This window comes from Pteronotus mesoamericanus, unplaced genomic scaffold (assembly GCF_021234165.1).
Source record: "Pteronotus mesoamericanus isolate MK-2021 breed Mesoamerican mustached bat unplaced genomic scaffold, CSHL_Meso_final contig_56, whole genome shotgun sequence".
Lineage (NCBI taxonomy): Eukaryota > Metazoa > Chordata > Mammalia > Chiroptera > Mormoopidae > Pteronotus > Pteronotus mesoamericanus.
Window position 1 is genome coordinate 20,533,437 of NW_026555201.1, and position 27,139 is coordinate 20,560,575.

The 27,139-nt window shown below is 36.2% G+C and overlaps 1 protein-coding gene across 1 annotated transcript in view; it reads left to right on the forward strand.

The window, feature by feature from the left end:
* ACSS3 (acyl-CoA synthetase short chain family member 3) overlaps nucleotides 1-27,139 on the forward strand; it is a 168,910-nt gene that overhangs the window by 77,263 nt on the left and 64,508 nt on the right. The window contains exons 6-7 of the mRNA XM_054580162.1: nucleotides 83-163; nucleotides 244-339. Of these exons, the coding sequence (XP_054436137.1) occupies nucleotides 83-163; nucleotides 244-339 (177 nt within the window). The remainder of the gene's footprint in view (nucleotides 1-82; nucleotides 164-243; nucleotides 340-27,139) is intronic.

Below are 27,139 nucleotides of genomic sequence, written 5' to 3' on the forward strand. Positions count from 1 at the left end.
ACTTTTTTAGGTAGATAGCAGGAAGACAGAATCTTTTAATATATTGTTTATTAATTTTAGCTTTACTTTTTCTCTACTTTAGGGCGTGGTTAGACCCACTGGGGGATATGCTGTAATGCTAAACTGGACAATGTCTTCTATATATGGACTGAAACCTGGAGAGGTAATTGTAGTTTTAAATTCACTTTATTTGACATTTCTCTGATTAAGATATATGCATTTTATTACCCTCTTATTTTTCAGGTGTGGTGGGCAGCTTCTGACTTAGGCTGGGTTGTTGGACATTCCTATATCTGTTATGGACCTCTTCTTCATGGGAACACAACAGTTTTATATGAGGTAATAAAATAAAATTAATACAACAGAAAAAATAAGTTATTTTACTGAAACATTTTGGGAAATAGTTAAGAATAGAAAAATTAGAATGGGAGCAAGGGATATTTTTATATGTTTTTCTTCTTTCAGTTAAAAATATGATTTCAGGAGAGAAAGGACTATATAGAAAGTAACAGCTAGCTAATTAAATTTGTTGAACATGTCATAAAAATTATATTCTGAAAAACATACACTGTTAGTTTGATGTCTATCCCTAACAGATTTCTAGAAAATATCATACTGATACTCATTTTAGAATTTTAATACAGAAAATAGTTATCATAAAACAACATCGATTTACCTTTTTGTATTCTTATAGAATTAATGAGTTTCCAAACATACGTTGTCTTGAGTTTGGCTAGAAGTTTTTGGTGGTTTCTGACGATGGCTGTGTGTATAAGGAAGAGAATCATAGGCTGATTAAAGTCTCCCAGGAATAAGATTTCTGTGTGTGTACTAGAAAATTTTGCTCATATGCTCATTCTATTTAATTTTATCAATGCCTTGTATGGACACTTAAAACATACACCTATCAGAGTTGTAGGAGGACAAGACTTTTAGAAGGACAGCAAAATGATAGTTTACTAAATAAGTACTGAAAACAAAATTGGACTTTTGGTATAAAAAACACAAGATAAGAAAACATGGAAATCTTTAATCTCATTTTTATATTAAAAATAATTGCACAAATGAAGTGTGGGAAGCTTGAATTGGTTGCAGTTTATGTGGTTAAGACCCTGTGTATTATAATTGTCCATAGTTCAAACATAAGATGTTGGTAGGATTGCTTTAAAAAAATACCATATACAATGTTATAATCTTCTTTTATTCTTTCATATTTGGAAATTTGTGTTCAGTTTAAAGGGGAGGAGGAAAAAATAATTAACTTATTAGAAAGAATCTGGAAGAATGGGACTAGTCAATGAGCAAGGAATAAATTGTGAATCGTTAATCTGAAAGATAATATATTTAGTGTGCATATATGTTCATTTTTTTTTGATGTTTAAACCATTGCAAACCCTGAGAATATTATGCTAAGAGAAATAAGTCACTCAGAAAAAGTTAAATACCATATGATTTTACTCATGTGTGGGATATAAAACTGCAACTTGTGGACATGGATAGCAGTGTGGTGGTTACCAGAGAAAAGGGGGTAGGGAAATGATATGGGGTGGAGTGGGCCTAATATATGGTGACAGAAGATGGTTTGACTTTGGGTGGTGAGCACACAGTGCAATGTACAGACCATGTATTATAGAAGTGTACACTTGAGACTTCCTGCCAAGATGGAGGCATAGATACATTTGTCTCCTTGTACAACCAAAAGTAGGACAACAGCAAATTTAAAAACACAAAATAACAAGAACCGCCAGAAAATCGAACTGTATATAAATCTGCCAACCAAGAAATTAAAGAAGAAACATTCATGCAGACTCCTAGGAGGGTGGAGACAGGCAGCTGGGGCGGAGAGAACGTGTGGCAAGATGGCAGCTGGAGGACCAGGTGGGTGAGGCAGCGGCTGGCAGACTGGGTGGTCCCACATTTGCATGCAGATAAACCAGGAGGAACAGCTGGGGAGCGAGACAGACCACATAATTCAGGGTTCCAGTATGGGAAAAGAAAGCCTCAAAACCTCTGGAGGTAAAAGCCTGTGGGGGTTGCAGCAGCAGGAGCAACTCCTAGCCTCACAGGAGAGTCCATTGGAGAGACCCACAGGGTCCTAGAATGTACACAAACCCCCCCACTCAGGAATAAGCACCAGAAGGGCCCAATCTGCTTGTGGGTAGCGGGGAAAGTGAATGAAAGCCAGCCAAGAGCTGAGCAAGTGGCATTGTTCCCTCTTGGACCCCGCCCCCACAGACAGTATCACAACTCAGTGACCTGGGTTGCACCTCCCTGGTGAATACCTAAGGCTCTGCCCCTTCCGATGTAACAGGCGTGCTGAGACAAAGAAATATGGCCCAAATGAAAGAACAGATCAAAGCTTCAAAAATAGAGAGAATCAAGATGGTGGAGGAATGAGTGGAAGTCACACTGATCTTCCCCCAGGACCAACCTGGAATTACAACTAAATTGTGGAGAAATCACCTGGAACAAACAACTGAACAATAGCGAGAGAGGAGCCTTGTAACTTTGGCGACAGAAGAATCAGATTTAGTGCAATCTAACTGGTAAGGAGTGTGGTACAGACCTGAGAAGGCAGGTGGGGTGCCCACAGGCAGCAGCACCAGAAGGATATTGAACCGGCCAGTTGGATCCCCCAAGAAGAGTGGGGTCTAAACCAAAAGCGGGAATCTCTAGCCTACAGCACCAGAGCCCAAAGAGTAAAGAGAAAACAGCCAGCTGTGAAAAGCGGCAGGGCTGTTCTCTCCCAGAGACAGGTGGCTGGAGATGCAAAAAACCATTTAAAGGGCCAATGCATAAATTTATACTTACCCTGGTCTCCAGCAAAGGCAGGGGCAAAGTGGGCTAGAGATGCCTGAGGAGAGACTGGGGAAGGAGGCTTTGGGGAGAGAACTGAGAGAGTAGCCAGTGGGATCTCAGTGCCGACTCATCCCCCACGTGGCAGCGACCATCTTGCTCAGGCAGAGACCACTCCCCCTGAGAGGCGGTAGCATGAGAGGACCCAATAGCCCCACTCCCAGGTGGGATTCCACCCCGCCTTGTGCAGTCTACAGCCTGCTGAGTGCAAAGTGGCAGCCACAGATAGTAGATCCCTGGCTAAAGGAGATGCAGAGTGGTCTGGGGACACTTGAGGAGGGACTGGAGGTGGAGGTTTTGGGGAGAGAACAGAGAGAGTAGCTGGCCAGATCCCAGTGCTGACTCCTCCCCCATACAGCAACAGCATGAGAGGACCCAATACCCCACCCCTACAAGGAACTCCGCCCCTCCCTGAGCTGTGTAAGGCAGCCTGCTGAGTGCAGAGTGACTAGATTAACAGCTGAAGGAAACAGTCACAGACAGTAGATTCCTGGAAGTCTCTAACAGACTGCCTAAAGTCACACAGGGACGACATCTGACATCATCAGAAGCAGATCCAGAAAGTAAAAACAGTGGTCTCCTGCCATATAAGTTCATACCACAAAGTCAGGAAATCAAGACAGATCAACTTAAGATGCAGAAGCAAAAAAGAAGAGTCTCACAAATAATAGGAAGACAAAGAAATACCCCTACTCGAAGGGAAAGGAGGAATTTCCAGAAAGAGAACTAAATGAAATAGAGGTAAGTAAACTATCAACTATTGGGTTCAAAAGAACAGTTCTAAGGAAGCTCAATGAGCTCAGTGAGCTCAGAGAGAATTACAGAAAACTACAGAGGAACTACAAGGAACTTACTGCAAACTATATCAGCATGAAAAAGGACATAGAAACTATCAATAAGAGACAAGAGGAAATGAAGAATACAATTTCTGAATTGAAGAACACAGTAGAAGGAATCAAAAGTAGGCCAGATGAAGGAGAGGATCAAATCAGTGAGCTGAGGGACAAGGTAGAAAAAAGTTCTCAGAAAGAGCAAGAAAATGAAAAAAGACTCACAAAGAATGAAGAGGCATTCAGGGTAATGCAGGACAACCTGAAATGTAATAATATCCATATAATAAGGATACCAGAAGGAGAAGAAGAGGAGCAAGGGATAGAGAACCTGTTTGAAAAAGTACTAATGGAAAACTTCCCTAATTTGAGGAGAGGAAAAAGTCATACAAGTCCAGGAAGCACAGAGAATCTCATTCAAGAGGAACCCAATGAGACCCACTCCAAGACACATCATCATTAAAATGGCAAATATCAAAGACAAAGAATCCTAAAGGCAGCAAGAGGTAGTAACATAGAAGGGAGCCCCAATATGGCTAGCAGCTGACTTCTCAACAGAAACACTGCAAGCCAGAAGGGAATGGCGAGAAATATTCCAAGTCATGAAAAGCAAAGGCCTGCAATCAAGACTGCCCTATCCAGCAAGGCTCTCAATTAAATGGAAGGCAAAATATGGAGTTTCCCAGACAAAAAAAAGGCTAAAAGAATACACCTCCACTGAACCAGCACTGCAAAATATGCTAAAGAGACTGCTTTAAGATGAAGTAAAAGAGTCTATGAATTTCCAGTTCCTTTAACAGTTGCCAATACTTGATATTACCAATATTTTTTAATACATATTAATGTGACTGTGACAATGATGTGTTATTTTGATTGTCCTTTTATTATTTGTTGAAACTAAACCTGTTTTTGTATATTTCTTGCCTATTTCTATTTTTAAAAAGCTTTAAATGACTTTTTGGTATTCTTTATCCATTTATCAATTAAAGGTTTGTAGAATTCTTTTCCCTAAAAACGAAATAATTATTAACCCTTTTTTAGATGTATGGCAAATACTTTCCCATTCTTTTACTTGTCCTTTAACTTTTTTTGTATGTATATTACTATATAGTCTTAAATGTTTAATATAGTCATATTGTTAATATTTTACTTTATAGCTCTGGGTTTGAATATTCTACTTCAGCATAAGAAAAATATTGTTTGTATTTTCTCCTAAAACTCCTTAGATTCTACATACTGATTTTCAACTCACCTGAACATTTTTTGTATAATGTGAGAAATAGGGCTCTCTATTTGTTTTATTGCAAGTAATAGTGGTCCATGCACCTTATTTGTTGAATAAGCCTTATTTTACCTATTGATTTGAAATATCAACTTAATCATATATTACATAGTTAGACAGATATATACAGTTGTCTCTAGAATGCTCATTATATTTCATTGGTCTACTTGATTATTTCTGTGCTGGTGTAATGTTTTAATTGATGAGACTTTATAATGCTTTTAAATTTTTTAATATTTTATAATTAACTTTGACGTTTAAAAAAATAAGTAAAATCAATCTGCATTTAAGAAAGAAACAAAGAGAGAAAAGGAGAGAGAGATGGAACTCTTACCTTTTGCAAGAACATGGATGTAACTGGAGAATATTAACCGAAGTGAAATAAGCCAGTTGATGAAAGACAAATACCATATGATCTCACCTATAAGTGGAATCTATTCGACAAAATAAACCAACGAACAAAATAAACCACAGGCATGGAAACATGGAGCAGACTGAAAGTGTCCAGAGGGGATGGGGAAAGAGGACAATGGTGGAGAGAGGGGGAAGGGAAAAGACAAAGAACATGTATGAATGACCCAGGGACATGGACAGCAGAGTGGGAACTGACTGTGGGAGCGGGGGTGGGGGTGGGATGGGTGAAGGGAGGTAAAGGGGACAAAATTGAGACAACTCTAATAGAATAAACATGATTTATAAATTAAAAAAAATAAAAACTTTATTATAAAACAAGCTTCAAAAATAGAACTAAACGATGAACAGTAGCCAACCTACCAGATAGATGCACCATTCAAAACACTGGTAATCTGGATGTCCACTGAGTTGGCTGAGTATGGTCACAAAATGGAGGAAAAAGTGAAGGCTACACAAAGTAAAATAAAAAATATACAGGGAACCAACAGTAAAGGGAAGGAAACTGGGACTCAAATCAATGATTGGGAACAGAAGGAAGAGATAAACATTCAACCAGAATAAAATGAAGAAACAAGAATCCAAAAAAATGAGGAGAGGCTTAGGAACCTCTGGGACAACTTTAAACGTTCCAACATGTGAATTATAGGGGTGCCAGAAGGAGAAGAGGAAGAGCAAGAAATTGAAAACTGATTTGAACAAATAATGAAGGAGAACTTCCCCAATCTGGCCAAGGAACTAGACTTCCAGGAGATCCAGGAAGCTCAGAGTGTTCCAAAGGAGTTGGAGCATAGTAAGCAGACACCGAAGGACATCATAATTAACTTGCCCAAGATTAAAGATAAGGAGAGAATCTTAAAAGCAGCAAGAGAAAAGGAGACAGTTGCCTAAAAAGGAGTTCCCATAAGGCTATCAGCTGATTTCTCAAAAGAAACTTTGCAAGCAAGAAGGGGCTGGCAAGAAATTTTCAAAGTCACGAAAAGCAAGGACCTACATCCAAGATGACTCTATCCAGCAAAACTCTCATTTAGAACGGAAGGGCAGATAAAGTGCTTCCCAGATAAGGTCAAGTTAAAGGAGTTCATCATCACCAAGCCCATATTATATGAAATGTTAAAGGGATTATCTAAGAAAAAGAAGATCAAAAACTATGAACTGTAAAACAGAGGATAGTGGGAGGGGGAAGAATGGGGGAAAAGGTACAGGGAATAAACAGCATAAATAGTAGGTACAAAATATGCAGGGAGAGGTTAAGAATAGCATAGGAAATGGAGAAGATAAAGAACTTAACAGGTACGACCCATGGAAATGAACTAAAGGTGGTGGTGGTGGGGGAGAACGATGGGAGGAGTGGCGGTACAGGGTGGAGGGGAATAAAGGGGAGAAAAAAATGGGACAACTGTAATAGCATAATCAATGAAATATATATTTTAAAAAAATCCTCATAGACACAGACAAGTATGGTGATTACCGGAGGGAAAGGGGGTGGGAAGAAGTAGAGGAGGGTATAAGGGGATACATGGTGAAAGAAGCAGACTTGACTTGGAATGATGAACACACAATACGATATACAGATGATATATTACAGGATTGTACACATGAAACCTATATCATTTTATTAACCAATATCTCCCAAATAAAGTCAATAAGAAAAAAGAAAAAAATGTACACATTAAAGCTACCTGATCGTATTAACCAATGTCACACCAGTAAGTTTAATGAAAAATTTAAAAATTAATTGCTACATATAAAGGAAATAATGTAGTAATGCAGAGTTACAAAGACCAATATTTTAGGAATAATCAGAGACAAATTTAACTGTTCAGTGGTAGAATAGGCAACCTCTCAAAGATAAGGCTCTCTTTCATTTAAAGTCTTTCAATAGCAGGCAAGGGATGTGAAGAAGGGAATTTTTACATGTGGGGCGTGGATAATAGTATTAGATGATGTCAAGGTTCTTTAACATAAAAATCCTGCGACTTAATGATTTTGAAAATCATTAGATAGATATTCTCTATCTTTGTGGAGTTCTCCTAGTCACCATTTGAAGACTCACTGTTCCTTCATTTTTACCTGGCTGGTTTTCTGTTTCTGAATGGTTTTAGATATAAAGTCAGATGTTGACACCTTAAACTATCTCACAGTACTCTACATCTTTTGTACTATGCTTTTGTACTTTGCAGGCTTAATATGCATTGTGTGTAATAAAACAAAATAATCTTAACAAATCTGTTTCATACTGAAGTCATGCAAAGAATGTTTATTAAAATAATCATTCCCCTTGAAATAAAAACAAAACAAAACTTCTACACTGAATGCTTATAATGAATTGTGATATTGCTAACATAAATGTGACAGCCAAAGTTGTTGTCATATTTGTAAGTATTAAGCTGCCTTTAGAAACGAAGGACATGCAATTTTTTGCATTTGCCATTGGTCTTTTATTATTTATCAAGTTTATTTAAAACATAATTTTAACACAATAAAAGGGGCTTGGTTGTTCGACTTTACCTTAGAAAGATGTGCTCAAGGACAGTGTAGATAAATGTTTGTTTTGTGGAAGAGTGAATGAAGTAAGCTACATTTCTAAACCTTTTCTCTGCACTCTGATTTCTTTCCTGCAACTTCTAAACATACTCAATTCTCTGTGATCACAAATCCAAGCCTTTTAGACCTTTTCCCATTTCTAGCTACCCCATCTTTATTTTCTTCTCTACTAAGTTTCTTGGAAAAACACTCTACCCACACTGTCTGAACATACTCTTCCAGTTACCCTTCATTTCACTGAAGCCCAATTTCTGTCCACAATACTTCATAGAAGCTGCTGTAGCAGAAGCCAACAGTGACTTCATAAGCCAAAGGGTCCCTTCAATCTGATTTTATTTCCTCTCTGTGTCATCAACCCTAACTGTTCCTTGCAGGTAATTCTCTGTCCTCTCATGCTCTGTGCCCTTTTGCTATTGTTCATGCTGTTTCCTTTGTCTGGCATGACTTTCCCTCTGTGTTTTTTTTTTAATTTGTTTAATTCCTACTCTCCTTGAAGACTCTGTTTGTAGGTTATCATCTCTGAAAAGGTTCCTTTCACAGTCTTTATCTGTACTTGGTGCCCCATTCCATGGTTCCATTGTCCCCTGAGATGTGTCTGTCACTGAGCTGACCACATTGTACTGAAATTATTTATATTTCATAGAAGGTGAAGGCCTCAAAAACTAGTTGCTTAGGATGCTGCATAGCACACAGTAAACACTCAGTAAATGCTTGTGGAACCATACCGAACTCTACTCTTTCTAACTTTTCAACAGCTTGTCTTCTTTTTGCTGTCTTGCTTTTTCTTACTTTGGTCCTAAACATTGGGGTTTAATACATCTGGTTCTTAGTCTTCTTTTCTCCTTCTGCTTATTATATGTCCTTGTTAATCTTCATGCATTTGGATTGAGTATTACTAATTAAATCAAGGCTCCTAACTCCTCCGTATCAGACCTTCCTACTAAGGACCAACTTGTTGTTAGATGTTTTCAGAAGGTCCACACATACCTTATGCTCAAATTGACATGAACTGAACTCACCAGCTCCACTCTTCCCTGCAAAGTGTGTTTCTTTTTATGTGTTCTGTAGTTTTGTTAATGTTCCCTGTGTTCACTCCAGCCTCCAAAATAAGAATCTGGTAGTGATTCTAACTTTATTATCTTAATATATCATATTCTCATGGTCATTACATGCTGTTGAATCTACATTTTAATACCTATTAAAAATGTCCTCTTCGTTTCATCCCTCCTGCCATATATTCAAGGCTGATATTAAGCTGGTACTGGTACGCACAAGTATGTTATGTTGATTGGTGTCCATTCAGTGTTTGGGTGTCTGATCTGATTTGTGTGTTCCAGATGCATATTTCAGATTTTCTTCAGATAATTGATCTAGAGTACTTTCTAACAAATTCCTTTACCTTTAATGCCACTCCCTTCTAGGCCGTTTCTACCCTAACTCCAGTTTTTCAGCTCTCCTCACTTACAGTTATTTGTCCAAAATGCAAAGGCCAACATGGAAATTTGATGCTTAAAATCTTTCAAACGGTTGAGTTCTGCTTCCAGGAAGATGGTGATGACATACTTTTTTCTTATTCCTTCCTCAAGTAGAACTAAACATGTCAGGCATTATGTCTAAAACAAATAGAAGACCAAAATATGGAGAGAAGAAGGAAAACTGGCTTTATGGACCTTTGGAGGCAATGAAAAACATGGCAATGAGACCCTGGGTTTTATTTTTTTTCCTCATTCATCCTGGACTTGTTGCTGAAGAAGTTGACAACCTAGAAATGCCAACAAATGCAGTAAAAATAAAAAAAAAAAAAAAAGAAAGAGAACCCTTTATCTATTAAGCCAAAGGGGTAGAAAGGAGACAGCCTAAGCAAGACATAACTTTCAGATCACTCACCTCCAGCCAAACACCACAGAAGAATCCATGGTCCTACTCCCACTCCTAACAGCAAAGGTTGAATGGGCCAGTTTGACTTCCACAATTGTCAGGCAATAAAGAGAAGCCTTACCCCTCCCTCTTCCCACAAGAGTGTGGTGCAGCAGATGGACTAGGGAGCCAGGACATTTTTTCCCTGTCAGGTGATACTGAAGTCCCCTTGAATCTTCAGTAGCAGTAGAGTCCATATAAGGAGCTGTGCTTATATGCCCACTTATTTGTAATGGCACACCCTTCCAACTCCCTATTGGGGAGGTGTCAGTAGAGGCCCAATAGAGAGTTAGTATTTTATTTTCACTGTTGATAACAAGGCCACCTATCCCTTCCCTGTGGTATGAGTGGAGGCCATGTGGAGAGCAGTAACAAGACACTTTACCAAGCCAGGGAAGTATCGCTTGGAGCTGGAACCCACCCAGCAGTAATATGGAACATCCTTCCAATTGGGTATCAATGGAGGCCAAATGAGAAACCTGGCTTTCTCTTTCACATTTTCCTTTCTTGCTAGAGTAGAATCAAAGTAAGTCATCTGAAACAGAAGACTTAAATGTGAGAAAATCTCATAATATAATATGCAAAATGGCCAGGATTTGATGAAAAAAATTACTCCTCATGCTAAGAACTAGGAAAATCTCAAGCTGCCTGACAAAAGGCAATTGATAGATGCCAACACTGAGATGACAGAGATGTTAGACTTACCTGACAAAAATGTTAAAACAGCCATGTTAAAAGCACTTCAGCAATTTATCATGAACATTCTTAAAACAAAGGAAGAAATGGAAAGTCTCATCAAGGTTAGAGATGCTCTAAAGAAAAGCTGTATGGAAATTTTAAAACTGAGAATTACAATGACCAAAATAAAAACTCATTAATGGACTCAATACCAGAATGGAAGGGACAGAAGAAAAAAATCAATGAACTGGAAGGTGGGGTAATAAAAATTACCCAACCTAAACAATAGGAAGAAAATAGACTGAAAAAAATTTTTACAGATCTTCAGGGACGTGTGGAATGATAAAAAAATCTAACATTTGTGACATCAGAGCCATGAAAAGAGGGGAGAGAGGGGGTGGGACTGAAAAAATACTAAAAAATAATGAAAAATTTTTGAAAACTTCTTAGCTTCCCAAATTTGGCCAAAGACGTAGTTAAGCTACAGAAGATCTTTAGATTCAAGAAACTGAGTAAACCCCCAAATAGGATTAATCTAAAAAACCCATATGTACCCAAAAAAGTCATAATTAAACTTCTGAAAACTAAATACAAATAAAATAGTCTTGAAGTAGAGAGAGAAAAAGGATATCTTATCTGTTAAGGAAAAAAAAAACATTACGAGAGGATTTTTCATTGGAAACTTGGGAGATCAGAGGGAAGTCACATATTTTTCAAATGCACTAAGAAAGGAACTGTCAATTCAGAATCTTACATCCAGCCAAATTATTCTTCAGGGATGTAGGAGATATAAAGATATTCTCAGATGAAGAAAAACGTAGAGAATTTGTCACCAGTAGGCCTCCAATGAAAGAATGGCCATTGGGTAATACTTAATGAAAAAGACTAATATTTCCACCTATCTCTGAGAACAAGGCAAGCATGTCTACTCAGTGCTCTTTTTAACATATTTCTAGATGTTCTAGCCAGTTCGATAAAGCAATATGTAGAAACAAAAACAAAAACTTACCAAAAAGGAAGAAATAAAATTGCCTCTATTTGCAGATGGACATTGTGGAACATATAAAAATTCCATGGTAAGTTAGTTCACCCAGATCTCAGGATACAAGATAAACAAACAAGTTCCAATTGTATTTTTATATACTAGGATTGAACAACTGTGACTAAAAATGGGCAACATGAGGGATTTTTATGGAAGTGGAATTGTTCTGTAGGTTGACTATATCAATATTGTGATTATGATATTAAACTATAGCTTTGCAAGATGTTACCACTGAGAAAAACTGGGTAAAGGGGGGATGTAAAGTACAATATAGGGAATATAGTCAATAATACTGTACTAACTATGTGTGGTGCCAGGTGGGTACTTGAAACATCAGGGCGATCACTTTGTAAATTGTCTAACCGCTATGGAGTACACTTGAAACTAATAGAAAATTATATTGAATGTAAACTGTAATTGACAAATTAGAAAATTTTTAAAAACTGGATAAAGGCTACGTGGTATATCTGTATTATGTATTACACTTGCCAGTAAATTGACAATTACCTCATATAGAATATTTAATTAAGAAATAAAAATCCTTCAAAGAACGCCTGTCTCTTAAAGAACCTAATTCAAACTCACTTGAGTGACACAAATGACCCAAAATCTTATGTCTCTTGCCCACATTTAATTAATATTTTGTCTCTGGTTCCTGGTCTCTGACTGAGCTTCCAAACCTAACACCACTCTCATTCTGGCACTTAGTGAACAGAGCTGCCAGCAATTAAATTGTTCCAGCTACTGATATTCCACTGCTGTTCTAATCATGGAGCAGACTGGTCTTTTTCTTAAGGGGCCAACTGAAATTCACTTCCTTTCTGATACTTTCTTTGCTTTCCTCAGGCTGATTGATGTGTTCTTTATACCTCCATTATACCATCTAGATTCCTCTTATCTTGCAAATACAGTGTTGAGATACTGTAAAATTTTTGAAAGCAGACAATGGTTGTAATTTCTGTACCTCCCAATGCCTGGCACAGTGCCTTCCAGGAGGTAGGTAAAATTTGCTGTGTAAATGAACCATTCCTAAGGTTAATTAACAACTTGAACATGCAAGATGGAAGGGGGAAACCTGCCTAACTGATTAATTAAAACAAAACTAAACTAAACTAAAAGTTCTAACTTGTCACTAGGCCAGCAAGTCTAAAAAAAAGATGTCCTCCACAAAATAGTTGTCCCACTTGTGCCCCAAATTTAGGTGGATTACAAAATTAATATTTATTATTATTTTATTTTAGTATTAATAGTATTTTTCATTTAGGAAGTTAATGCTTCCATAAAGTAATAAAAACTGCATTCCTTATATAGTGAACAGAATAATTTAGCAAATCATTCATGTATTTTTCATATTTTCTTTTCTAAAGAGAATAAAATTATGTACATCTCAGAATGATCAAAGTTTTATTTTCATATTATAAATTATAACATTTTAGAGCTATAATGTAAGGTAGATGGTTAACTGGCATCTATAATTATATTTTTTCTTAATGATGAATATTGATTCATTTAACAAAAGTTGATGTTCTGAAGTGCTAGGAGATTAGCATTTCATTTATGTGTCAAAATCACCCAGAGTGCAACATGAAGTTAATAAAACATATTTCTTGTTGAATGTAAAAGGATCATGGCATATTATAAATAAGTAAGGAATGAATCTTTTCTTTCTCAGCAAAGATAAAATATATATATTCTGTAATTTCATATAAATCTATAACTTGAAAAAAATATAAGAAAATGATTATAATGATGTTGGATATTCAGTTTAACTTCTAGACACACAAAAGGGGGCCACTTAAAACAATCTATGTTTCAATATGAAAGCATACAATGAATATTTAAATAAGTTTTTCTTTTTCCTGCCCTAAGAGGACATATCCCTCTACATCTACATGGTGAAGACATATTGGAAATCTTAGTTGTGTGCTTTGTCTTTAGCTTCCTGTTCATAACCAAAATTTTAAGCATATTTGTTTCTCTTATTAAAACAAACAATAACAATTTTTAAAAAGCACAAAAATCTTTGATTCCCTTCTCCCCTTGCAATTACAGCGCTCACTCCTGAAGGCTTGCCTGCAGCCAGTAGCTCTGTTTCTAATGTAGAGCTCTGCAGTCCTCTTGGATTGGCCTCTATCACAATCATTCCATAATAACAGCTCTTGCTGATATCCCCAGTGAGCTCTATTTTTCCAAAAGCTATGAACATTTTCAGACCTTATCACACACACTTGGCTTCTCAACATTTGAAAGTTGACCATTTTCTCCCTCTTAGTCACCCACCTCCCTTCTAGAAAACACAACAGGAACCTATTTTTCTGAAGTTATTTTTAATGCTCATTCCTGTTACAGGAATTTGTCCATTTGTTGCCTAAAATGTATTGCTCTTATCCTTTGGATCTCAGTTCAATGTCATTTTCACAAGGAAGTCCTCCTTGACCTGTCTGACCAGGTCAAATATCCTCATAGTATCTCTTGAGCACCTTGGCTTTTTCCTTCTTACTTATATGACAGTTGCAGTTGCACATTAGTTTGTAGGATCCCTGATTTGTTTATTTGTCCCTCCCGCTCTGCTCTATACTCTTCAAGGGAAGGAGACATCTTAATATTTTACTCACTGCTAATTCTCAGCTCCTTTCCTTGGTCTTGACACATATTCAGCTCTCAATAAATATTTGTTAAATAAATGCCTGAATGAAGATATCAGGAAAAAAACTGATTTTTTTAGGTATAGACTTTACATAAAAAGTAATTTAATTTTCTCTTTACCAGAGAACTTCATGAACAACTTAAGTTTTTTTATAAGCAAAGATTTACTTTTATTCATTGAACTGGAAATATTTAAAATATGCAATTCTGAAAGCCAAATTGGACTGACCAGTTAAAGTATGCAAACCAATTATGAATAATTCAGTTCTTATTTTTGAGGGTAAGAAAACCAACAGTATCTTTTCAGAAATTTACTTTATTAATAGAGCACTGATTTTAACAGATTTAACTCTAGAAGCATGTGGACAAGGATATATTGGCACTGTGGTTTTGTCAAAGAGGAGGAATGAAACAATACTTCAATATAGGAACTTTCATGTAAAACAAATTTAGGAAAGTGGTATGTATGTGTGGGCACTTGTGTGTGCTGGTGAATGGTGGTCATATGCAGACATGCTCTCTGGCCTCCCTCTTCTATTTTGCATTTACCTCCTTTCAATAAGCCTGTCAAATGCAGAATCAAAACACAACACATCAAGGATGAATGAATTCTCATGAATGAATGAATGAATGAATGAAGTAATGAATTCATTCATTCTGGGCCCTGCCTTTCTCCTCATCTTTACTTGGGTACCAATGCACAAACGTGTACCTTCTACACACATTTCAGTTTCATAATACTGGCACCCAGACTCCCGCAATGGCAGTGGTGTGGGTAAGCAATAAACAAACAAACAAACAAATCAATCAATCAACTTGACAAACTTCTCCTTATAATAGTTATCCTTTTTAAAGATCCCCTTATGATCTTTTTTTATTTCTGAGGCATCCATTATATTGTCCTCTCTTTCATTTCTGATTTTATTTATTTCAGTCTTTTGTCTTTTTTTCTTAGTCTAGGTAAAGGTTTGTAGATTTTATTTTCCTAAAAAAGAAGTCTTAGTTTTAATTTTTTTCCCATTGGTTTTCTGTTCTCTGATTTATTTCCAATCTAATGTTGATTATTTTCTTCCTTCTGCTAACTTTGGTCTTAGTTGTTTTTCTAGTTCCCTGAGGTGTAAAATTAGTTCATTTGTTTGAGATCTTTCTTAATTTTAATGTCAGCTCTTACCGCTATAAACTTTCCTTTTGGTGTTGCTTTTGTTGCATCCCCTAGATTTGGCATGTTGTGTTTTCATTTTAATCTGTCTTGAGATACTTTCAAAATTCCCCTGTGATTTCCTTATTAACCTAATAGTTTTTAAAGAGTGTGTTATTTCATTTTCATATGTTTATAAATTTTTGTTTTCTCCCATCCAAGTACTAACCAGGCCCTGACCCTGCTTAACTTCCGAGATCAGACGAGATCGGGGGCTTTCAGGGTGGTATGGCCGTAGGCTAAATTTTTGTTTTCTTACTTTTACTAATTTCTTTTTTCATTCCATGTGGTCAGAAGAGATACTTGGAATCATTTTATTTTCTTAAATTTAAGACTTTTTTTTAACTAACATATAATCTATCCTGGAAAATTTTTTATATGCTCTTGAGAAGAATGTGTATTTTTCTGCTATTGAGTGGAAAGATATTGGCCAAAAGGTACAAAGCTTCAGTTATTCCAGGTGAATAAATTCTGGAGATCTAATGCACAGAAATGTGGTATAGTTATAAATAGTGTCTTATGTACTTGAAATTTTCTAAGAGGGTAGATCGTAAGTGTTCTCACCACACAAAAAAGAAAACAATAGTAACTATGTGGTGATGAATGCAATTAATTAGCTTGATTGTGGTGATTGTTTTACAATGTACATGTATTAGCAAAACATTAGTAGTACACCTAAATGCATCCAATTTTTATTTGTTTTACACTTAAGTAAGAGCAGCAGTAAAAATGATATAAAACCTCTTGTATATAAAAATAAACAAAAAGAAAATAGATTTTATGTTAAATTAAAAATTAAATCAGTTTACTGTTTTTCCACTAATTTATTACCTAGAATGAAATATTACTTATTGGTCACCTTCAGTCTAGCTTGGTACCAAGTCCTAAACTGGTTGGTATATTTGATCTTAATATGGCAAATGTCATTTTGATGTAGTAACAATCTCTTTGAAAGTACTCAGGAATGAAAGCATGCTCTCATTTTATTAATACATTTGTTTTGCATTTCACAAATGGTTAACTTCATAGCAGCAAACCATTCTAGTAATCTCTTCAGAGTATGCTCTCTAGATTAACCAGGGCAGATGGCTGCCTGTTAATAATTCAGCAATTAACTCTGAAGACATGTACTACGGTCTGCCTTCTTGGGCAATAAATTAGCTAAAGGAAGTAGAAGATGTAAGACTCTGAATTGTGGTGTAGGAGTGTAGTCACTGGATTGGAAATATGAATATCCATGTTATTTATTTTGCTCTGCCTTTATCTACCTATGTAGCCTTAGGCAAACTAACTCAACCTCTTCTGGAATCCATTTCTTCACTTGAAACTAGAGGATTGTCACATGTTCTTCCTGTTCTGTACTTCTGCTCCGAGTCCATTGTTTTTCTTTCTTTCTTTTTTATTTTTTAGAATAAATGTATCATCTGGTAACATGTTATATATTTTTTAACTCTGGAATTTATTCCAATTTCCTTTCAGAGTGACTGCGCTGACACTTCAAATGCATTTAGTGAAGAAAGGTTTCATTCTAATTAGTGAAAAATTTTAATTTTTGAGAGGAAGAACAGCATTTAAGACTTACATACTATGATTGCTGAAATGTCGACATATTGTTTGGCCTCAGACAAGTTATTTAATTGCTTTCAGCCTCAGTTTTCCCATTTATAAATATCAGTATTAATTGTGTTTTTCTTATGTGGCATTAATTGGTTAATCCATGAGAAGCCCTTAGAATAATTGCCAGAATATAATAATGCAATAAATTCTGTTATAAGCTGTTATTTAAAAGTATGAATTTATTTTGTTCCAGAATAAAATTCTACAACATAAACACCAACCATTCCCATGTGATCCAGTCACTATAATGCTTGAATTTTCAGACACTTAACATTTCTTCTTTCAAAGTCTGTTTGTCCTCACAACTCAGAAGCAGTCATCACAGCACTAGAGAGGCTCCCTTTGGAGCCCATTAATTCTTGTTTAAGTACCAGGCAAAGGAATTGGCACACAGGGATGTGCTGATCCTGCTACTACCAACCTTGAAGAATGAGCAGCAAATGCAGAAAATAACTCAGTGGTCTCTTCCCTCAAGAATCTGTTCCTTTAGAGTAGAATTTGTGAGTGAAATAAGAGTGGCCTTATAGAACACAGTCCATTTCATGGTTTACCATCGCCATTTATAACTTATCTATCTATCATCTATCTATCTATGTATCATCTATCTAAATTCTGTTTTATTGATTTGAGAGAGTGAGACGAGAGAGAGAGAGAGAGAGAGAGAGGCATCAATTGGTTACCTCCTGTATGTGCCCCGACCTGGGATGAAACCTGCAACCTTTAGCATATGGGTGGTGCTCCAACCAACTAAGCCTCCCAGTCAGGGCTCACTTTTCTTTTTTGATGGGCTTTGTCATTTAGAGTTTTTACACTATCTATCTCTCTCTCTCTATATATATATACACACACACACACACACACATATATTTTGATCCAGCAATCCCACACCTGAGAATATATCTGAAGAAACCCAAAACACTAATTTGAAAGACCATAAAACCCTCTATGTTCATTGCAGCCAAGGTATGGAAAGAGCCCAAGTGTCCATCAGTAATTGAGTGGATAAAACAACCATGGAACATATACACAATGGGATGCTATCTGGCTGTACCAAAGAAGAAAATTTTACCCTTTGTGACAGTATGGATAGACCTGGAGAGCATTATGCTAAGTGAAATAGGCCAGTCGGAGAAAGATAAATACCATATAATTTCACTCATGTGTGGAAGCTAATGAACAAACTGAACTATCAAGCACAGTTGAGACAGACTCATAGCAGGATGACAGCTATTGAGGGGAGGTGAAGAGGGGGGGGGATCGAGCAAAAAGGAAAAAGGACTCACGGACAGAGACAACAGTGCAGTGATTGTGGTCGTTGGGGAGAGACATAGGGGACTGAATGATAATGGAAAAAAGTATGTAATATCATTAAATGCTAAAAAAATTCAGAATATTCAATTTAATAATCTCTTATTGAAATCTCTTTTCCTGAATATGTAGGAGGAAGGAATAGTTAAGATACCCTGTCTTTTCTCTATAAATGATTAGTGTAAAAATTAGCTCTACTGTCCTTTATTTTTATAGGAATCAAATGAGGTAATGTATGACACATTATTTTGAACTCTTCAAAGAAATATATATGTGTCTATATCTATTAAAATATGACAGCATTAGCCCTGGCTGGTGTGGCTCAATGGTTTGAGTGCCAGCCTGCAAACAAACCAAAATGTCTCTGGTTCGATTCCCAGTCAGGATGCAGGCCTGGGTTGTGGGCCAGCTCCCCAGTTTGGGGGCTTGTGAGAAGCAACCACACATTGATGTTTCCATCCCTCTTTCTCCCTCCTTTCCCCTCTCTCTAGAAATAAATAAAATATTTAAAAAGATAAAATATGACAGCATTATTTATACACATATTTTACACATATTTGTAGAATGTAAGTAATTCATATCATTTTATGTTCACAGACTTAATTTTAAACCATTCCTAAGTATGAAAATCTCATGTTTTGGAATACTGAGGATAAAGACTACTTCCACATTGTTTTTGTATTGAACACTCCTGTTAAATTATCTCCAATATATCTTTAATGCATATGTCACCTGCTTCTATAGATGCTGTAGGTACTACACCAGATCTATAATCTCCATGAAGTCATCCTATAGTGTACTTTCCACACATGGGCCCTCTGCATTTTTTGCCCCTCCCAGGCTTCATTTTAACAATGTTATTTTATCTGTATCCTACTTACTTTGCAATCCCACTTATGTTAACCTGTTTTGTTTAACCTGATTATCCCTTTTTCAAGGATAGAGGTTTGCTTCTTTCAAACAGAGAGACATGTTAACTTCATTTTAAGACTAGTAGCCACAATGTTTCTAACTAGTATACTCAGTGGTTACATATAATAGTCCTTTGTTTTCTCCCTTGGTATACTGGAAAATGACTTAAAAAAATCTAGCATATCAGCAATGTCCTTTTCTGTATGTATAAAGTGAAAAAGAATCATGACTCAGTCTTTCCTCTCATTTAGGCTACATAATGTGATCTTCTCGATTGGGAAAGATTATAAAGCTGATGCCAGCATCTTTTAGATTTCTCTTTCACATGACCAGTTGTTCAAAGATATTCTCTTTTTTTAGTTTATTTTTATCTATGTGTGCCTGTGTTTTATGTTGGAGCAAGCAAGTTCAGCTATTGTCACAGCTCCATCAATAATATTTATCGGTGCCTATTGTAGCTCAACATCTTGCTAGGGGCTGATAGGGAAATGGGATGAATATCAGATGCACTCCTTGCACTGAAAATGCAGACAATATATTTAAGAATTAAGATCAATATAGAGGACAGGAAGCAAACAAATCAAGACTAAGAAATTTTTTACTCTGTATAGAAGATATAAAAAAATTTTCAGAAGTTACAATGAGCCATGGCCTGTGCCAAATGCTGTACATTTAATTCCTGCACCTCTCTGGATGCAGTTTTTTGATGATGAAATTAATGAGGATCAAAGAAATTAAGTAAGTTGCTTTAGATCATGTAGCTTGTAGATGACAAAGTTAGGATGCCACCCTGGTAAAAAATATGTCCACTAGTTCCTTAAGGGAAGTTTAGGACTGTAGTAGGCAGAGAATACTTTGTGGATAAGACAGTACAAGTCATGATAATAGCTACTATTGATTGAATGTTCGGTAATAGGAACTCTTCTAAGCACTTATACACAAGGTCTTAATTAATTTTCTCTACAAAGCCACAGAGTCAACATTTTGAGTCCTTACTTAACAGCTGCAGAAACGGACAATCGGAGACATTAAATAACTTTATCAGTGGCAAAAGAATGATGGAGTTGGGATTTGAAATAAGATTTTCTGGCTCCAAAGTCAGTGTTCTCTTGCTCTACTTTAGGAATAAACAGTTGGCAAGCTGTTTAGTGCAAACTACATGGCCAGAACCAGTGATCTCCATAATAAGGGAAAAGCAGGATCTTAGGGTTTCAGGTGTGTATTGTAAGATGGAGGTAAACAGGAAGTTGAATGTAGCTGTGATGCCTTCAGCTAGGACAACTGATATAATGGCGGTTATCAACTGAAGTACTACGGTAGAGCAACAATTATTATGTTGGGGAAAATGGTACTTTGATTTTGGTGAGGTTGAGTTTAAAGGTGCTCCTCAGACATTTGCATGATGCTAAGGAACCAGGTTTGAAGCTCAGAAAAACTTTCATAATTAGAGATATATGTAGAAGAGTAAATCATGTCAGTCCACTAAGGAGATGTTCCTCAGAGAGGTGGAGATTGAGAAACGGACGTTATATGAATTGCGAATGAGAAATCAGAGAGGCAGGAGGTGAATCAGAAAAGCAAGGTGTCCTGAGGACCAGTGGAGTGGAGGCTTTTGAGAAGACGAGGGGTCTGCAGTGCTGAGTGCTACAGAGAGAGGTCTGGTCGGGCAACAATTGAAGAGAGCTTTGATGATTAGGTGTCCTTGGCCACCTTGCTGAGAGCAATTTTATGGAAGGTTTATTGAGTTTGTTTTGTTTTTTTTTAACATGGGGAAATATGGGCATGTTTGAAGACTGTTTTATGTAAAGGATTCATTCAATGGTCTGGAGGAGCCAAGCTTTGTACAACCTCAGGTTGAGTTGCAATATACATATGGTACAGCCACACTTTACTTTCTGGGCAGAAATCTGGAATTGTAATAAAACAAGAAGTCATTTAATTTCTCTGCTAACAGCCAGGTCTCACTATGAATAAAGAAAACCTTAATTTGTCCTTCTAGTATAGGACAGCAGAATGATCATACATCAGCATGGAGGAATTCAGAGATGAAAACTAGAAGCCACGAGCTACCCACTCTCCTAGTGACAAATGCTCTCTGTGATTGCTGAGAATGGCAAATACGTCGGAGTCCCTAATTAGCCCAGTACCGGGTTTGCAGAATTACCCGTTCCAGTGCTCTGCTTTATTTACGTGGCATCCACACGTCAGAGTTAAGCACCTTTTTAGAGGGGCTGTGTGACCTGGGGGGAAGCAGTGTCCTCTTCACTGGGAGGGGCCTCATCGCTGAGGCCCAAGGTGCTGAATTCTCGGAGCGGGGAAGAATCCAAACCAAAGGGATGGATCTGTTTTTCATAAAATGTTTTCAGCTTTATTGAGGTATATTTTACAAATAAAATTGTAGGATATTTAAGATGTACACGGTGATGATTTTATACACATACAGATTTTGACAGCATTCCTCCCATTTAGTTAATTAAAACATCAGTCATCTCATTTTTTTATTTGATGGTTTATTTTTAGTGAGAATATTTAAGCCCTACTCTCTGAGAAGGTTTAAGTTACACAATACAGTGTTATCAACTATTTTCACCATGCTATACATTAGATCCTCAGATCTTATTCATCTTATAGCTGAAAGTGTGTACAGAAGAGAGATCTAGAGTTAGAGATAAACTCATCTTTCATATATACAAATATCAATGAAAGGATCTTGGAGCTGTAGCCTTGGGGAAGTCTCACCTAATCAGGTGTTCTTAATTGAAGAATGGGAAGGACTCCGAATCAGGAATTAAGACTCTGATTACCACAGGAGACAGTAAAAAAAGATTGTCGAAGTAAAAAGCTTATAGAAAGTATTAATTCAAACCATGTAAAATTACTGATATTTGACTGGTTTTAATTTACAAAAATGACAATTTCATGTAATCAACTAGCAAGAGGGAGAAGAAGATAGGCTGGTCGGGGACCTCAGCTTGACGACTGGGTTTTTGGTTTTTGAGTCCATTTGTAGTCCTTTGATGGAAGTGGGTTAAAAGGGTCATACTAAGGAGTCATCCATCCTGTGGAGAAAAAAATGAACAGATATTATAGTGTACCTATCCATCTGCATTTTAGCATCATCCAAGCTGTTTCTCAGAGCTAAATGCAAAAGAATGTTTTTGTAGGCTCTCATATATCTAGAAAACTTTAGGTTATAAAATCCTTTCCCAGTCTGACAACAGCTATTGACTTCTCTCACTAGGAAAATGAATATGTGTACATAAAAATTTTTTTTCAGAATATTCATGAACACCCTTGAGGTTCAGGTCAGGAATCTTTCATCTAAAAGATTAAGATAAAACCCCCTTGAGCAGTGATACAACTACTGATGAGAATGGAAGCTTTAAAAGGTGTCTGGGCAACACAGGAAGAGCTGCTGGACCAGGCAAAGATATCAAGTTTATTCCATCTTTGGAGAAACAGAACTTTTATTCAGGGAACTAGATCCTACGATTCATGGTATGTATTGTATGTCCAGTCTTGAATCTGGCTTATAAATCAAGGCATAAAGGATATGAAACAATGACGTACTTCTCCCAAATTATTTTCTTAGTATATGCCCCCCCCATAATAAAACTGCAATAATCAGTATATTTTTATCAATATTTAGATTGGCTCATTTATTTATAACAGATAGAGTAAACCAGCAAAAGCTAGTGTTAGATTCTAGGCTCAGCCACTAGGACAACGAGACAGGTAGATATTGGGAAATAATGTATCGTCAGCTAGTGTCTAGGGTCTAAGGACACATCTGTCCTCCATTCTGGCTGCAGATCAGAGTCATTTAGGACACACATAAACCATAACAGTGCCCAGCCCCAACTCAAAGCCAATTAGAGTAGAATCTCTGGGAGTGGGGACTAGGCATTGATACCTTTCAAAAGCATCCTAAGAAGTTCTAATGTACGTTCGAGGTTGACCATCTGGATTAGGTGGTGGTATGGATAAGATGAAGGAAGGGAAGATCTGCACCATATCTGCACAGGTGAGGCCAATGGAATGATGGGGAATTTCTAGCAAATAATGAAGGAAGCCAGTCTGATAGAAATTCTTAGTCATCATACTGTATTTATAAGTTCTTACTCCTTAAAAGGGAGCCTGCTTTAGTAACACAAAGTCTAGGTCTGGGAATCCTAAGACAGGGCAATTATCCTTTCTAGCTTTAAACCAGCAGTAATGTTTTCAAAATTGGGGCAAGTTAATGTGAATTATTGAGAGAGGAACTTTAGCAAAGAAAAAGCCCATTTTTGAAAGAGGCTGTATACATATTTGGTTCATATTTCAAAACTCACAAATAAGTAAATAGTGCAAATCTCACTTTCCTGTTCCTAGCTGTTTAATTTCACTCAATGGGAAGAAGTCAGTTTATGTGTACATAGTTAATTCATGTATAAACAGTGTCTTCTCTCCTTTTTTTATACAAATGGCAGTGTACAACTGTTATGCACACTATTTGCATTTTGCTTTTTTCACTAAATAAATATCCTCAAGATTAGATGCTGTATACCCAGCCATTGATAAAGGCATGAGTCATGTTGTAGGATTTCAACAAATGCCACTGACAATTTCATCATTCTTCCAAAATAAACAAGCTGGCCCTGCAGCACCTGTCTGCTGAAATGAAATTTAGGACTAGTCCGTAAGGGTTGCTGTTGTCTGTACCTTAGAACTGAGTAGAAACATGCCTTTGGTCACATTCTCAGACGTGTTCAAAAAACAACACAACACAACAAAACAAATTGTGTTTTTAATCCTGTCACAAAAAGAGGCAAAAACTGCAGTTCACGCGAAAGTTTTTATGCCAAAATTTGAGAAACCACAAGTAGCCTTGACTTCAAGCCTTAGGTAAACTGAAATCACAGATTTAACAGTAAAGCAAATGATTTTTTGCTCAAAGGTTTAGCTCTAGTGTTTTAGATCTTTGTTTTGCTGAATTCTGCTGAGTTGCTGTATTATACTTTTTTCCTGTGTTGAAAACAACCTCACTGGGAATTATGTGAGAAGTCACAAATTACCTGGTTTTTCAGCTCAGGATTTATCATCTGTAGTCCATTAATATTAACACATTGAATTGTAAGTGGAAGAAAATTATAAGTGCAAGTTAATTTTAAGGTATTTGGTTACTGTCTTGTTTTCTGTGCTTTGTAATATCACTAACCACATTATAAATATTGGAAATTGATATTTTATAAATCTCTGATGTTAAAAATCCATGATTTATAATAGCTGAAAGTTTATAATCTCTGCTTTGCCATTGTAGGGACTGCTTTCTGCCTTTGCTTTCTGGGCAGCAACCAACAAGGTAGACTTTAGTTAAGGGGAAGGAAATAAAAGCAAATGGTAAGGACATGAACTTGAGTTTGAAGAGTTTTTAAGTTATCTTTACCTTGTACATGCATGACTGCTTTTGGTGTATATGTCGTTTATTAAAAATCCCTACAATCTTAGAATTTTCTCATTTTAACATAAAATAGAATTTCGGCTCCTGCTTCTTACTGAATATACAAGTTCTGAAATTAGAGTCATTTTTTTTCCAGGCAGCTCAACATGGTAATTAGTGTGTTACTGATTACTTTAAAAAACACATCGGCACGGGATGGTATTGTCTATGCATGCACAGTATGTCTCTGTGTGTACAGAATCCTGTGTATGCACAGTAGAGCAGGAGAGAAGAATATTAAAAAAACCATTAAGTCACTGAGTCACTTTAATTTAGAGTTCATAATGAAAGAGGGTTATAGGCTTTGCTTCAGTTTTCTAAAGCTACTTGTGGTGATAGTTGTTGAAAACATATGGGTCCTATGTTTAGACACAAATAGCTTGCAACATCTGCTATGTAATTTTTAATAATATTATATCACTCAAACCCCATAATTACTAGAATGTAAGATTCATAAGAGCAGAACCTTACCTGACTTGTTCACAGAATTATTCAGAATAGTGGCACTAGCCCATAGTAGATGCTCAATAAATGTTGATTAAATGAAAAATATATTAGTACCACCTAATTTATTATGACTTGTTTTCATGGGAATGATGGTTTCTGATGAAAGGTTTTGCTCTGTGCTGCATAGTATTATCTGAAGTGTTGACATCATTCAGAACCTATCTTTTGTGTTAATCAGCCTCTGTTTTGGGGAACAATAATTTCTTTAATATATCATCACATGTTTTAATTAATATTTGAGATCAGATAGAAGTCCTTAAGAAAATAAAATGCTAAAGTATATAATTAGTAAAGTAATTCTAAAATAGAGATACATCATATTCATAGCTTTGAATGATCATCTGTGGAGTGGACAATAAAATACAAAGCAACTGGACCTTCCTGAGGTCAACTAGCTTTCAAAGAACATTGTAAGCTTTTATGTATCACATTCTTCAGTGTCTTATAGTAATAGTATGTTATCAGGTTTTTATGCTCAATAAATATAATATTAATGAAAATTTATTTAGTGCAGTGTTAGAAGTGCAACAAAGATTATAACTTTATATTATTTATAGAAAGTATGGTAAGGTTTTTAAGTAATATCTCTAATACTTAAATTATCATTATTATTATCATTAGACATCATTCATTGAAGGCACTGTAAAATATATCAAATTGTGCCCTCTATGTAGGTAGTCATATGGGATAGCATTTATATTATGCTGCTCATATCATTGCTTAGTGAGTGAATTATCATTGTTCCATGACACTGGCACTGTGCTGGAATTCAACTCCAATTGGCTATAAAGCCTGTTTCTTTATGGGAGGTCAGACTACTTTAAAATATAATCTCAGTGCTTTCAGTTTATCGAGGAAATATTGGAAAAGTGATTTATTCTTAATTAGGAGGCAAGAAAATGGCAAGTCAATTGCATAAGGTCAGTTGACAAATCATTTTTATGTGCCTGAGATTAAGTTTCCCAAAGTCACAATCTAGTACACAAGGGACTGATCAGAGCATAAAACAGATCAAAGAAATAGAAGTCAAATGTTTACCTTGTTTAGTAAGAAAGAATAAAGTTGCTGAGTCATTTTTAGACTGATATGCTTAGGGCTTCAAAATTTGTTAGTCAAATTTTGTATGTGAGTTACCAGATTGTATACTATGTCAATGTGTTGATCTGTATGAGGTGGTAATGAAATAAATTGTAATCAAGTGTTTGAGATAGTTGGGATAATAAAATATGAAATTCTAGTTGCAACAGATACTTTCTTTGGTATTAAAAGAGCAAGAGAAAAAGCAAGAGAACAGAAGCCCTAACAAGGTTTTTTTGTTTTTTTGTTTGTTTTTAAGTAAATATACAGTAATGAATATGAACAGCAACCGTGAAAAAATAGAAGTAAAATTGAAATTGTGCCGTGTCAAAAAAATCCAATTAGAAGTGGATAATGAATCTAAAGTTTTGGACAATTATGGCCTGCCTCATATTATTATCCATTCATTTATTATTCTCTGTGGGAGCTATATTTACTGCTAGCAAATTCTTTCCTCTTCTTACCTTAGTTCAGTGTTTCCCAGGTGTGTTTTCCAGAATGTGAGATCCATGGGGTGCCCAGATGGGAGATGTGGTTGGGGAAATCTAGGAAATGGTACCTCTATAGCAGATAGTACCATTCCAGGAACCCCGCTTTAAAGTACAGGAAGGAGTAGCGGATATGAGAGTGGACTGAAGAGTGAGAGTGTATGGCTGAGCCAAGGTATATTTTTGTGGGTCATTTCAAACTTTTGCAAAATTACTGATTTATTTAAATGCCATGCCCTTTTTTCACTTTGCAGAAACATCAATCAGAATGTCCTTTTGTATTGCCTAGTCTGTCAAAATTGTTAGATGTTTATGCTTATTTTTCCATTGGACATGTATAATGC